Raw genomic sequence first — 15,047 nt, forward strand, 5'->3', positions numbered from 1 at the left:
TAACACCTCTTCACCATGGTACACACATGCACTCCAGAAAATGAAACAAACTGGCCGCCAACTTGAACATCTGACAAAAAAATCAACTCTCACAGTCCACCACTGCCTACAAAGACGCCCTCATTGCTGCCAAATCTGCCTACCTCTCCACCATCCTCACCAACCCCTGTCAAAACCCCAGAACCCTCTTCTCCACAATGAACAACCTCATCAAGCCTCAGACCAACACCCTCCCTACCTCTACTCTGGACCTCTGCAACTCATTCCTCCACTTTTTCGCTGACAAAATCAACATCATTTACCAATCTCTATCCCCTGTATCTGACCTCCCAGTATCTACCACAGCCCCTCTTCTCCCCATCCATCCTGACCTCCTCCACACTGCCTCCTCTCCCAGTTTGACTTGGTCACTCCTCCTGAAATCTCTAAACTTATCAGCTCTTCCAAACCCGCTACCTGCTCCCTTGACTCCCTCCCTACTCCACTCCTGAAGTCCTGCCTCTCCATCCTATGCCCCTACTTCACTAACCTCTTCAACTCCTCACTGTCCCTTGGAACTGTCCCCTCTGCCTTCAAAACTGCCGCTGTCACCCCAATCCTTAAAAAACCTGGTCTGGATCCCTGCTCCCTCAACAACTACTGCCCAATATCCAACCTCCCCGTTCTGTCTAAAACCCTGGAACAAGTACACACAACTACAAACCCATCTTCATGCCAATAACCAATTTGAACCTCTCCAATCTGTTTTTTGCCCCCTCCACAGCACAAAAAACGCTCTCCTCAAAGTCCTCCAACCACCTCCTCACCTCTGCTGACACCGGTTCCCTTAACATCCTTATCCTCCTTGACCTGAGTGCAGCCTTTGATACCGTGAGCCATAACATCCTGCTCACCAGACTCAAAGACCTTGGTATCAAAGATACTACACTCAGCTGGCTCCGCTCCTACCTTTCCAACCAACACAGTCTCACTCCCTACGAAATAGGGGTACCCTTGACGTTATTTTTCGACGAGGGGGTCCGTCAGATAGACATTCATGTTATTCCCTCACCGTCGGATATCGACGAAAGAAAAAAACACGCCCCCCCGCCCCTTAACTCGAAATCTGTGACAGTTATTGGTATTTTTAGCCCAATAACCGCTGTTTTAATCAACATTATTCACGAGATAGTATCATGATTTATATGTATTTCTTTTTATGTTATTATTTCGGTATATTTCGGCCAGGGAAACTGGATTGCTTTTTTGTTGATTTATATTTTTTAAACTATAATGCTACATCTATCAACATTTATTTAGATGTTATCATGGTATTCATTTCTTTACTTTAATAATATTATTTCGGTCTTATTACCGGTGAAATATTACAGTATATGCTGTAATACAGAACATTACGATATGATCCGAGCAGGAAGCATTCAAAGCCGATAGGCCTATCCCCCAATGCAATGCGGCCATTCATTTCAAAGAATCGGGCAGCAATCAGCTGGTCTTTAATGCCAGGATCGCTTCAATATACATATATACAGTCAGTGATTGTGTCACCAGCAACAACACGTTGCTCAGTTTTGTTCCAGTAAGTTATGAACCATAATAACGTTTAAACGAATCCACGGAAAACTCCGAAGTAGCGTAGTACGTCCGCTCGGGCGGATACGAAGATAAAAATATATAGGCCTAACATTCGTAATATTAATGTTTTTTCTAATGTTGTATTTGAGGAGTTAAACAATAAAGATAGTTATAATATTAAAATACAGTTTCATGTATTTGTCACGTTTAAACGAATCCATGGAAGTGACGTGGAAATTCCACATCTCGTCTGTGAAAGAATGTTCCACGTTGTGCGTGAGAATTTACACAATAAAATACTAATAATGAAAAAATTGTGTTTTATATTTAGCACTTTGATTTGCCTTATATATACTATATAAAAAACCTACAGTTGAGTGTTTAGAAATACAGCCTAATGGCTTGTTTGACTAATTTGCATTTGTTTTGAATTGTACTGTTGTGAAAAACAATAAACTATATACAAAGAGAAGCATTTTTTATTTTATTTTCCATACATAGTTATTTAAAAACGCAATTTTCTAATTTTGCAGTTGATAAATATTAACAGCAAAGACTAAAGGGGAAAAACATGAGTATATTTATGTGTGGGAGTTAGTTTGATTTAAAATCACACTGCATTATTAGTTGTTTTAAATAAATTACTTTTTTGAAATATCAATTTATGGTAGGCCTAACATATTCATTAGGACCAAAAGGATAAGCAGATTGTTACCGAGGTTTTTGTTCACTGAGTAAGATGTATATAGCTTTGTTTGGGTATGTATACATATACAACATTTGTATATATATGGCATTTTTGGCACACTTCTACCTCAGCACTACTGCACAAAGACAAAACTCACACATTCAACCATTTCACAAGCTGAGAAAAGGGTCATGACATGGGTCAGAGCAGTGGTTCCCAACCTTTTTTCCTTGGTGCCCCCCCCCCTACTCATGTCTAAGAAAAGCTGACCCCCCCCTTTGAAACTGAAGATGAGGTAACTCTCGAGATAGAGCTGGGTCAGAGGATATCAGAGGTCATAAATGATGAACCAATCCATCGGCTCTGCTCCTATAGGCCCAATGGTGTTCATATGGACAACATGCACCTTTGGCTGGAAGGCCCGTGTTGAAAGTGTGTGTTATCATTTAGAGCAGACACCCACTGTGAATCAGATGGTTTATGTTATACAAGGCTGCATTACAGATAATTTTATTATGACTCTCATGAAGGTTGTGTAGAGGAATAGAAACCAGTCTCTCCAGGCAAGCACACAGAATATGGTCTGCCCTATCTTTATTCTCCATGCCAAGTATGAGCTCTTATCCTCTGGCAGAAGATATGGGTAAACTTAACATTTCTAAACTATAAAAACGTTGATGATGATATAGGCCTAATTTGGACCTACCTCAATTAAAACTTTAAATAATGTTGCTTGAGATTGAGGGTGTGCAATAGCTTCATGATATGAAGCATGGTTGTGTTGCTCTTGTCACTGTTTGTGAAAGATGAGCAATAGATTGTTGCTGTGTGATGTGCTTCAGTCTAGCCTATATCACTTTGTTCATGTTGTTTTTTATTTTAAGTATGTCAGCTGTATGATAAAACAATATATCAAGTGTTATTTGTGAAGCATTTGAACTCAAGGCAAATATCCCTCTGGGGACAATAAAGTATCTCCTGCTAAGTGGTCTCCATGATGTGTAAAAATTAAAATGTTGTTGTAGGACTATAGCAAACACATCGTTGGAAAGGTCTCAACCTGGAGAGGAACATATGTCAGTCTGAAGAGGATACATTACTCCTGCTTTGAAATATTGACCTCTGAACCTTGAACCCAGTACATGTATGAAGGCCTGTCATTTAGCAACAGAAGGTGCTACACACATAAAACCAGCTGTTATAGAAAGCTCTGGACCTCAGCTGTCATGTAGATATGGTCACCAAATTACCTACTGTAAGCACTGTCAAATATGGTTATTATAGCTATTTTCACCTATTTAACCAGTGTGTTCTCCATCCCAAAAAACCCCAGGATGTATCCAAAATTATACACTGCCAACTTCTACTTATGAGAATTATACCAATATACTTTAAAACTACAACTCCCATAAGAAACGCCACAGAAGTTGTTACAAAGCTTGAGCACTTGTAGTTCTTCCGGGGTGGGTGGGGGGACTCGTTCGGCTCCTCTTTCTGCTGTCTGCCGTGAAATAGCTTGATTCCATTTCAGATTGAGGCCGCCCGCCGGCCGGCCGAGCACACAATATATGAGACAAATACATGAAACTGTATTTTATTATTATAACTATCTTTATTGTTTAACTCCTCAAATACAACGTTAGAAAAAAACATCAATATTACGAATATTATATATTTTTATCTTCGTATCCGCTGAGCGGGACGTACTACGTCACTTCCGGAGTTTTCCGCGGATTTGTTTAAACGTTATTATGGTTCATAACTTACTGGAACAAAACTGAGCAACGTGTTGTTGCTGGTGACACAATCACTGACTATATTGAAGCGATCCTGGCATTAAAGACCAGCTGATCGCTGCCCGATTCTTTGAAATGAATGGCCGCATTGCATTGGGGGATAGGCCTATCGGCTATGAATGCTTCCTGCTCGGATCATATCGTAATGTTCTGTATTACAGCATACACTGTAATATTTCACCGGTAATAAGACCAAAATAATATTATTAAGAAAAGAAATGAATACCAGGATAACATCTAAATAAATGTTGATAGATGTAGCATTATAGTTTAAAAAATATAAATCAACAAAAAAGCAATCCAGCTTACCTGGCCGAAATATACCGAAATAATAACATAAAAAGAAATACATATAAACCATGATAATATCTCGTGAATAATGTTGATTAAAACAGCGGTTATTGTGCTAAAAATACCAATAATAACTGTCACAGATTTCGAGTTAAGGGGCGGGGGGCGTGTTTTTTTCTTTCGTCGATATCCGACGGTGAGGGAATAACATGAATGTCTATCTGACGGACCCCCTCGTCGAAAAATAACGTCAAGGGTACCCCTATTTCGTTGAAACTTGACGCCAGGGTCCTTGACCATGCGTCATACATTTGACGAGTAGGGAGTGAGACTGTGTTGTTCCAACAGATCCCACTTCATCTCTCTCCATAACCACACCTCTGCCACAGCCACAGTCACTCAAGGTCTTCCCCAAGGCTCCGTAATCGGCCCCCTCTTCTTCATCATCTATCTCCTTCCCCTTGGTCAGATACTCCGCCACTTCAACCTGGACTTCCACTGTTATGCCGATGACACCCAGATCTACCTCAGCACCAAATCCCCCCACAATCCTCCCTTCTCCCACATCAACTCCTGTCTGTCAGCTATTAAAACCTGGATGCAACACAACTTCCTCAAACTCAACAGCGATAAAACAGAATTCCTCCTCATAGGCTCCAAATCCACACTCAGCAAAATCAATAACCCCACTCTCACCATCGACGGCACCATTGTCTCCCCAGGCCCGCAACCTTGGCGTGATCTTTGATTCAAAAAAATTGAATTGTCGCCATCTTGTTTTTTTGGACTGAGCCTCTGTATATGGGTGTACTCTCTACCAGGTGAGCTACCCAGGCGCCCGCCCTGCATATCTTTCAATCAAAAGAAACACCAAGTGGTCACACAATTTTGGGTGTACCCTACATATGTTTATCATCCCACTTTTCATGCAGTGTTTAGTGTTCATGCGTATTTACTAACCAGCAGCTATCGGATCGCCGGTGAAAGGCGATCTGTAGTGTTCTCTGTCCTGCGGTTGTCTCCGTCATGCTGCTTGGCCATGTATCCATACATCCATGCCGTAATGTTACCGGGATTAGCTTCTGTTTCGGGGAAAGGGGACTTTGCGTTCTCCTTGCCCTGTCACTGCTTGTTAAGGTAAGCTAGGTTAGCCTCCTTGTGTGCACTTCTCAAATGTACTTTCCAATTCGTGGGATTTTTCCCTTTAATAAATTGTCCACTTATTTTACCACTTTCCACTGCGAGGCACTTGCTTTTATCTGAAACAGTCATAATCAAATAGGACTTTGCCGCTTTCTTCTGAGGTTCGGTACCGCCATGATGGCAGGCGAGGGGCATGCATGGGCGACATGTGTTCAATTTGACGTGGAATGTCGGAATTTCTGGGTTCCCAGTCGGAAACTATATGTCTACGGCATAGACTGAATAAAACAGGTCTATGGTCGGAATTGTCAACTCTGAAAGATATAACGTTATTTGCTCTGTGAAATACATTGACAAAGACGAAAACTAAGGACATTTACTCGATAACTTTATTTTAGTTAGTTTTGCAAACAGATAGATTAAGGATCCCTTAACTTAAAGTGAGATGTAGCAGGGACCCCCTACATATTGTATGAAATTAAGTTGCATATTAAACTGGGCCTACAATAACTGTTAGGGTAACCTAAAGCCTTCTTACATACCTTTTTTCATAAGCTATTAAAATATTAATTTTAATAAATCATTTTATAAATCATATTTTAATGTTAGGCCTACATACTGTATGTGACATACTGTATGTGGCACAGTAAATCTAGGATTAACTGTATCTGTGGGCTGATATCTTAGTGACTACCTTACCTATAGGCCAGTATATATATATATATATATATATATATATATATATATATATATGTATTTATATTTGCTAATAATATGTTGGAATTATGTTAAGGCATTTTATTTTTTATTTTTTTTAAAGACTCAAAAATGTACAATAATTCGGAGGCCCCCCTGCAATGACTCTGAGGACCCCCTGTTGAAGATCTCTGCCTTACATTACTTTTACTTTTATACTTTAAGTAGTTTTGAAACCAGTACTTTTACACTTTTACTTAAGTAAAAAGCTTGAGTTGATACTTCAACTTCTACAAAAGTCTTTTCAAACCCTAGTATCTATACTTCTACTTGAGTAATGAATGTGAATACTTTTGACACCTCTGCTCATAAAACTCATTACAAAAACCTTCTGGGCCAGGGATCTTGCTGGAAGTTAGAAGTAATAGTATTATGTATTTCCTGGGCAGTTATTGGAGCACTCGTGATGGCAGCTTTAGATTTGCTCATAGATGGTAATTTACAAAGATCAAGACATTCATGCACTTATTCAACACTTTATAATAACAATCATTAATAGATGGTAAATTGATAGTTAATTAATCTTTAGTTAATTGTCATTTAACTGTTACCAAACGGTCATTTTACTGTTTACAAACAATGAAATTATAATGAATAATGTTTACTAATTATACATAATACATGTTACATGTTACATGTCATTTAGCTGACACTTTTATCCAAAGCGACTTACAATTAAGTGCGTTCAACCTTGAAGGTGCAAACTCCAGACAACAAGTAGTAAGTGCAAGTACATTAACTTTAAATAGGTAATGCTACAAAGAGCCATATGAAAGTGCAGGATTAAGATATATTGTTTTTGCAGGATGTCAGAATAGCCTCCCAGAGCTGCTGTTTTGATGCGAACTGCCTCCCACCCTCATAGATCTTTTGCTTGAGCATGCTCCAAAGGTTCTCAATAGGGTTGAGGTCTGGGGTCACAATGTGGTTGTTCAATGAAATTCGACTTATACCCTAACGGTTGGTGACTTGAAAATTATACTGACTGTCATTTGCATTGACTATTTAGGAAAATCAGTGTGTATATCATATATATCATTTGCATAAGAATTTGGAACGCGGTGTATATATATGGTACATATACATGTACCATATATATATATGTATATAGATAATTTTTTTTATTATTATTATGACTGGAATAATGCTGAAATGTGACATTTTTTAGTTAACTTTACATTGAGTTAACATTTCACACAGTTCACCAAGTCTAGCATTAGCGTTACGGTTACGTTACATGGCCCGTATGGCGAATCATAGATCTGAGCTTACTGTCACATCCATGACCGTCACAGCGTAAAGGAAAGTCGGAGCTCCGGTGAGAGCAGAGAGCTCTGCACTTGGCAGCAGCGGCTGAAGAGCCAGGAGCAAAACTTTGCCATGCTGCTCAGTCGGTCAGGATCATATCAGCTAGCTAGCTGTTTAAACAACAGTTACAAGGCAGGATTAGCCGGGAGACTTCTTCTAAACGAGGGCGCACTTACAACTTTGCGTAGAATACCTGCAGAACAGGGACATGTAAGTAGTTCTTTTGTAGATTATGGTGAACTAGTGTGTGTTATAGCAGTGTTTTGCCATTGAGAACAAAATAGCATACTAGTGCTAGGATGCTACGTATAGCCCTTCATTTCGGCTAGTGACGTAGAAAGCACTGCATATTTTGAACAGCTTACCCGGAGACTGAAGGCAGGTAACATTCAGAATCCCGTATCTCAGGGCGCTGACACACCAGGCCGATTATCGGCCGTAGGACAGTCTGGCAAGGGACAGTCAGTGACTCAAATCTGTTCGGTGTGTCCCGTGCCGTCGTCCGTCTGGGGGGCTGTCGCCGTTCATTTTGGCCGACCTGACATGTTCGGTCGGCGGCAGGGCAGTCGGGACTCACCCGGAAATGACGAGCGGGATGAGGTGACTAGAGTCTCTCAAAATCTGACGAAAATCTTTTAAACTGACCTTTGTTGAGCTGAAATGAAGCCTATTTCTCGCTTAAAATGTTTTCAGAAACATGTTTCAGTGAACTATTTTAATACAATATGAGATTGTATTCTGAACGGCCGCCATGACAGTCTGGCTTTGAATTTCCGGAGAAAACAAACCCATGTGACGCGTTCGTTCAATCAGCTGCCGGTTTTCATTTCTTGGGCATCATTACAGATTAGCGCCGCCTGCTGTTATAGAGATGTATTACGTCTGGTCTCCTCTCGTCTTTTTGGTCTGTTCTGTGGCAGTTTTTTGGACCTCGGGAATGCGACTGATCATACCGACGGGGTTTTCTGTCAACGGTCGGCCATCGGCTATATGTGTCTACACCTTCACTCAAAACAGCATGATCTTGGATGTTTGTGTTTTTCCAAGTTTGTATGTGTGTGGAAGCACAGGGGAAACACAAAATAACACCCCAAATCCCAGAAAAAAGTGTTTTTTTCATAATATTGGCACTTTAAGGCTTTGATAAATGACTCCTATGTATCTTCTTGTGGGTTTTTTTACCTGATTGTTTAAACTTTTTTATCTCTTGTATTATTATGTTAGATTTATTTTTATTTTATTAGGACAATGCACATTTATCAACATTTAATCAGTTTTGTAAATACGCCAGTATTAGCCAGATGGCTAATTTTCATCTGTAGTCCTAGTTACCTAGCATGCATGTCTTTATGTTGGGAGGAAACCAGAGCACCCGGAGGGAACCCACCCAAACATGGGGAGAACATGCAAACGCCACACAGAAAGGCTGACCCTGACCAAGGATCAAACTCTGTCCGGACCGGGGATCCGCTAAGAAGTGCTAACCACTGAGCCACCATGCTGTAATTTGCTGAAATGCATTCTGTGCCCCATTGAAAATGACGGTCTCCCTCAATGGGCCCCAAGTTTTAAATAATGGTTTGAAATGAAATGAAATATTGTGAATTACACTGTATCCAAGAGATTTGAGAGAGAGATTTTGTTGAAATGGAAGAGGGGAGAGATTGAATACTAGTGGTGATGCACAGAGAATAGAGATGTGTGGAAAAACTGAGAGCATGTATTTGGCACTTTTGGGCAAGCACGGTTGGTTTTCTGACCTTTCTGATCACGTCTCTTTCCATACCATGCAGAACCTGCACCTGTCCATCACAGAGCTACATAACTCAGGGGTGAGCAGTGTGCTAAAAAAAACCTGTCTCTTACTATGTTTATTGAATACACAAATTTTTTTTACTGCAGTAAATAGTGAGAGCGTTGTTGGGCTGAATGGTTGGGCACCTTATTTCTGCATCTTTCTGAGTCAAGAATTTTGGAGGCTTATAAATGATTAAATGAAAGTTTTGAAAGCATTTTCGGTGCAAATTCAGGAAGCTCATCTTCTTACACAGCGTTGAGATCCATTTGCAGAAAGAGCAAGCTCAAATCCATCAGAAGATGCAAAATTTCAAATGACTGCTGCAGTGCAAAGTCAAAGCGTGCCTGCTTGGCCTCCTGTTTTGCTCTTGTGTTGATCAGTGCATCCAAGTCTTGGCACTTCAATGGTTTAGCTCCTATTTGGCAAATAGGAGCTTCCCTGTCATGATTGGTGACCTCTCCTCGTCAGCTGCTCCTCTCTCTTGTGGGGTACCCCAGGGTTCAATTCTTGGCCCCATCCTGTTTTCCTTATAAATGTTGCCTTTAGGGGCTATTATAGGAAAGCACAACCTGTCATTTCATTGTTATGCAGATGATTTGCAATGTTTATTTGACTGTCATTTGCATTGACTATTTAGGAAAATCAGTGTGTATATCATAGATATCATTTGCATAATAATTTGGAACACGGTGTATATATGTACATATATATTATGTACTGTATATAGATAATTTTTTTATATAATTTAATGAAGGCCAAAAAATTTATCATTGCTTCACCAAGCATTTACTAACCAATAACTAACTATGAAAAACATCAGTCGCAACTTTACAATAGCCATCCAGATAATGTTTATAGATGGTTTACAAAGCATGACAGTGCTTAAACTCCCTGCTTAGTTGTATTAATGATATTAAGTTGTGGCTTTCACAAAACTTTCTTAACTTGAATGAAGCTAAAACTGAGTGTATCATATTCAGTACCTCATGCACGCCAAATGGTCCTGTTTGAGTTTGGGAGCTATGGCTTCATACCTTAAGCCAGCTGTCAAAAATGTGGGGGTTACTTTTGATTGCAACATGACAACATAACAAGCAGATCAGCAATGTTGTTAAAATGAGCTTTTTCCAGCTTCGTCTCCTGGCTAAAGTTAAGCCCTTCCTTAACAGGCATAATCTAGAGATGGCAAGTCATGCTTATCACAGGCGTATTTATAAAGGGTAAAGGGCCTCCTGAATTTTTGTGTTTTTTTTATCATTTATTTTTTATAAAACACAACAGGTAACACATGCTGCAGCGTGTTTCAATCAGTCGCGGCTCAGCTGCAGCTCACTTAGAGATTTGGCGTGTCTTTGTTTTCTCCGCATAGCCGTCACACATCGCGGTAGGAGATGGCCCGGGCAGGGGGAGCAGGGAGCCTGGCTCAGCCCGCTGGAGTGGCCGCTATAGTGCGCAGAACAATTTATTTCATCATTCATATTGTGCAGAAGAGCTTGTTCTCCCAACCTTCTTTCTTACAAACAAAGTAGAAGCAGCTAGCTCAGTAGAGAGCGGGCACGCGCATGTCTGTGCGCTGTTGACATATCCACCCTCCTCTGGGGGTGGGTTGGACAAGGTGGGTGCCGCCCGCATGGTCTTCCAACCCCGAGGCAGGCTGTGCTGCGGGGGAGGCGCCGGTGCTTGAGATTGCGCAGCTGTGAGTTTATGAGTGAGCTATGAGTTTGATCCAATTGATTTTTGAATGTTTGAATTGTTTTGGCTACGTTGAGATGGAGGAAGTTATGCTTACACCTGTTTACTACTCTGTCATATACTACATACATTACTATATTCCTTTGCAATACTATCTAGACAAAGTATATTATAATACTTAATTTATATTTTATTTGTTTATATTTCAGCCGTCTATCTTCTTGCCCTTTTTGTTGTCTTAGGTTCAGACTTTACTTTTACTTGTGTGTTATCTTGTACTTATTTACTGAGCATTGTTGGAGTTGCCTGAGGCCAAAGATTTTTAATGCCAACGACTACTTCTGTTAATGTTGTGCATATGATTAATAAAGAACTGTGAACGTTGAACTTCAGAACGATGCTAGAAGCAAACGGCAGAGAGATTCAGAGAGAGACAGAGAGCTGAAGAATACATGACATCTGTGTAATGTTATTTGACACACAAGTGGATTTCATTTGTCAAACACGAACAGAATCCTTTTCAAAGATGATAAGACTTAAGAGGAAATCCTTTGGGGAGACAGTAGCCTTCAGAAAGAGAAAGAAGCAACAAGTCTGCCAGAGAGGAACTGACTTCAATCTGCATGTTGATCCCAGAGTTCTGTTTGAATATATTTTGTGAGAGTAAAGTAATAGGTTTTCAGAGTTCATGAAGCTGACCTTGTTGTCTCCACTTCTCTGGGTTATGAGAGGCCATCAGGGGGGACGGAGAAAACAATGCAAGTGTGGGATTTGCGACACAGAGTATGGAAATGACCTTGGCTCTCATGAAACTCCTTAAGTTTGCAGAAGATTAAAAATGCACAGGTGTTCAAATCCAACAATAGTGACTTGTCTCTGTTGACCTGAGAATGGGAGAAGCCGAGGTAACGTTTTTCATGCAGTGTTACATATTGTTAGGAGCCGGCTGGAGCCAGAAGCTCTGGACTGTATCCAAACTGGTGACAGCACGACCAGGGATGGGACAGAATTGAATAAATAAGACAGTATTTTAACTTAGTGGCACCAGATGCGGGGGGAATCTTTGTCTGTTAGTAGGTGAAAGATAGACCTGTATATGCATACGCTGTATTCTGCAATATCATTCACTAAAGCTTGTTATAATTTTAACTGAACGAATCCTGAGTTATATTCCTCTGATCTTCCAGTAAACGAACACTATTCAGGGTGTAGTGACCATAGAATTGGAGTCAGATTAAGTCAGACTGGTCATTGGTCACATTTTTTGAATAAATTCCTACAGTTCATTACATAAAAATTTGGCTCCAGATCCATATATTTATTTTTATAGCTCTTGAAACATCTCTCCTATGTACACTATATCTAATTTTTTAATTGGCAAACAAGATTTTTATATTTGTACTCCTGGGAGAGCAGTCCATTATATTTGTGTTGCTAGTCAAATCAAATTAAGGCTGTACTCTGTTTTTTCCTTTCTGAATATCTGTGGCATTATGTTGTTAGGGGACAGCAGTGTTTTCCAAAGAAAAAAGAAAAGAAAAAGTCAGCTGTTTTTTCTGTTATTTTTGCAGGTACAATGTATATACAAGGAGCTCCAACCTTTCGAAACATGTAAGTAGCCTTTAAAAAAAGACACACACACACACACACACACACACACACACACACACACACAGTAACGTTACATCCCGGTACCAAACACACGTTGTAGCTTTAGAGAAACGTCACTCAGACACAAACGTGTAATTCATGGCTCAATTGAAACAGGATCAAATAATGAATTGACTCTCACCATTTACCAGCATATGGCGGTCTACCGGCAGGTAGTCTCGCATTGCCAGACATACCCCCACCATGGTGCTGCAGAGGAGGGTCAGAAAACTCAGATTGGACAGATAGTCTAGCTATTTCCCTGGATTTACCCTGCAGAGTTCTGAGGAGCAGTTAACCATAGTCCTCATAAATCCACCAGAGTTTAGAACAGCAACACAAGTCCAAGGCAACGGATATCCGGCCAAAATGGCGGACAGACTTCACCTCTATTAATATGTTCCACAATGATATGAAGGCTTAAAACTGGCAAGGGGCAGTACTCAATTAGTTTACAATAACCTTCATTTATAAATGGTAAATTGATAGTTAATCATAAACATACAATAATTAATGTGTTATTCTATCATTAGTTTAGTGAAATATAAAATAATAATAATTATATATATTAATAATAATAATAATAATTAAGCAATTTGGGTCAGAATTAATAATAATTAATACATTTTTTTGGGGGGCTGGGGGGGCATTTCTGCCTTTATTTGATAGGAAAGCTGAGACATGAAAGGGGAGAGACAGGGGGAAGACATGCAGGAAAACCGTCACAGGTCGGTCGCTAACTGGCCACCATTGTGTCAGTTTTAACCCTGTAAATGTACCAGGTATTTAAAATACTGGTATTACAGTATTACTGGTACATTACAATAAGAGCATACGGTAGTTTTGAAAAACACATTACTGGGATGCAGAACACACAAGCTTTTAAGTTACCTCCGTCTGTGTAGCCTACTCCTTATCTGCATCCCAACCCAGCCAGCAATGACATGTGGGGCCAAGATGGGTTAAGTACGGGTTCCATGGTTACTGTGTGGGCATGGGCTTTGGCTGGGTGAAATCAGCGGGTCCCATGTAGGTTTTGTAGTATGAGTCCCACATAGGAAGCCCATATGAGCTGATTACACGGGCCCCATAAGGGACAGGCATGGGCCAATTGGGCATGGGTTTGAACTGAGAACACATATATGGGTCCTGCATAGCATATTTATGGGCCAAGTGGGCATGGGTTTGAACTGAGAACACATATATGGTTCCTGCATAGTATATTTATGGGCCAAGTGGGCATGGGTTTGAACTGAGAACACATATATGGGTCCTGCATAGCATATTTATGGGCCAAGTGGGCATGGGTTTGAACTGAGAACACATATATGGGTCCTGCATAGCATATTTATGGGCCAAGTGGGCATGGGTTTGATCTGGGAACACATATATTGGTCTTGAATGGCATATTTACGGTCCAAGTGGGCATGGGTTTGAACTGGGAACACATATATTGGTCTTGAATGGCATATTTACGGTCCAAGTGGGCATGGGTTTGAACTGGGAAAGCATATATGGGTCCTGCATAGAAGTTTTATGGGCCGAGTGGACATGGGTTTGAACTGGGAACACATATATGGGTCTTGAATGGGAAAGGGTCGTCTTTCCCCGCAGATTCTGCCAAGCCCGTTCCTTACTGCTGATCTGGGAACACATATATGGGTCTTGCATGACATATTTATGTGCTGAGTGGGCATGGGTTTGAACTGGGAAAGCATCTATGGGTCCTGCATAGAAGTTTTATGGGCCGAGTGGGCATGGGTTTGAACTGGGAACACATTTATGGGTCCTGAATGGCACATTTATGGGACAAGTGGGCATGGGTTTGAACTGGGAAAGCATATATGGGTCCTGCATAGAAGTTTTATGGGCCAAGTGGGCATGGGTTTGAACTGGGAACACATATATGGGTCTTCAATGGGACATTTACGGGACGAGTGGGCATGGGTTTGAACTGGGAAAGCATCTATGGGTCCTGCATAGAATTTTTATGGGCCATGTGGGCATGGGTTTGATCAGGGAACACATATATGGGTCCTGCATGGCATTTTTATGGGCCAAGTGGGCATGGGTTTAATCAGGGAACACATATATGGGTCCTGCATGGCATTTTTATGGGCCAAGTGGCCATGGGTTTGATCAGGGAACACATATATGGGTCCTGCATGGCATTTTTATGGGCCAAGTGGCCATGGGTTTGAACTGGGAACACATATATGGGTCCTGCATGTCATTTTTATGGGCCAAGTGGCCATGGGTTTGAACTGGGAACGCATATATGGGTCCTGCATAGAATTTTTATGGGCCATGTGGGCATGGGTTTGATCTGGGAACACATATATGGGTCTTGAAT

At 40.7% G+C, this 15,047-nt stretch overlaps 1 protein-coding gene across 1 annotated transcript in view; it reads left to right on the forward strand.

Moving 5' to 3' along the window:
• The window catches only part of LOC114553537 (copine-9), a 396,447-nt gene that overhangs the window by 109,204 nt on the left and 272,196 nt on the right, over window positions 1–15,047 (forward strand). The window contains 1 exon segment of the mRNA XM_028574744.1: window positions 12,616–12,655. Coding sequence (XP_028430545.1) covers window positions 12,616–12,655 — 40 coding nt within the window.

Source organism: Perca flavescens, chromosome 4, assembly GCF_004354835.1.
Source record: "Perca flavescens isolate YP-PL-M2 chromosome 4, PFLA_1.0, whole genome shotgun sequence".
NCBI classification, from domain to species: domain Eukaryota; kingdom Metazoa; phylum Chordata; class Actinopteri; order Perciformes; family Percidae; genus Perca; species Perca flavescens.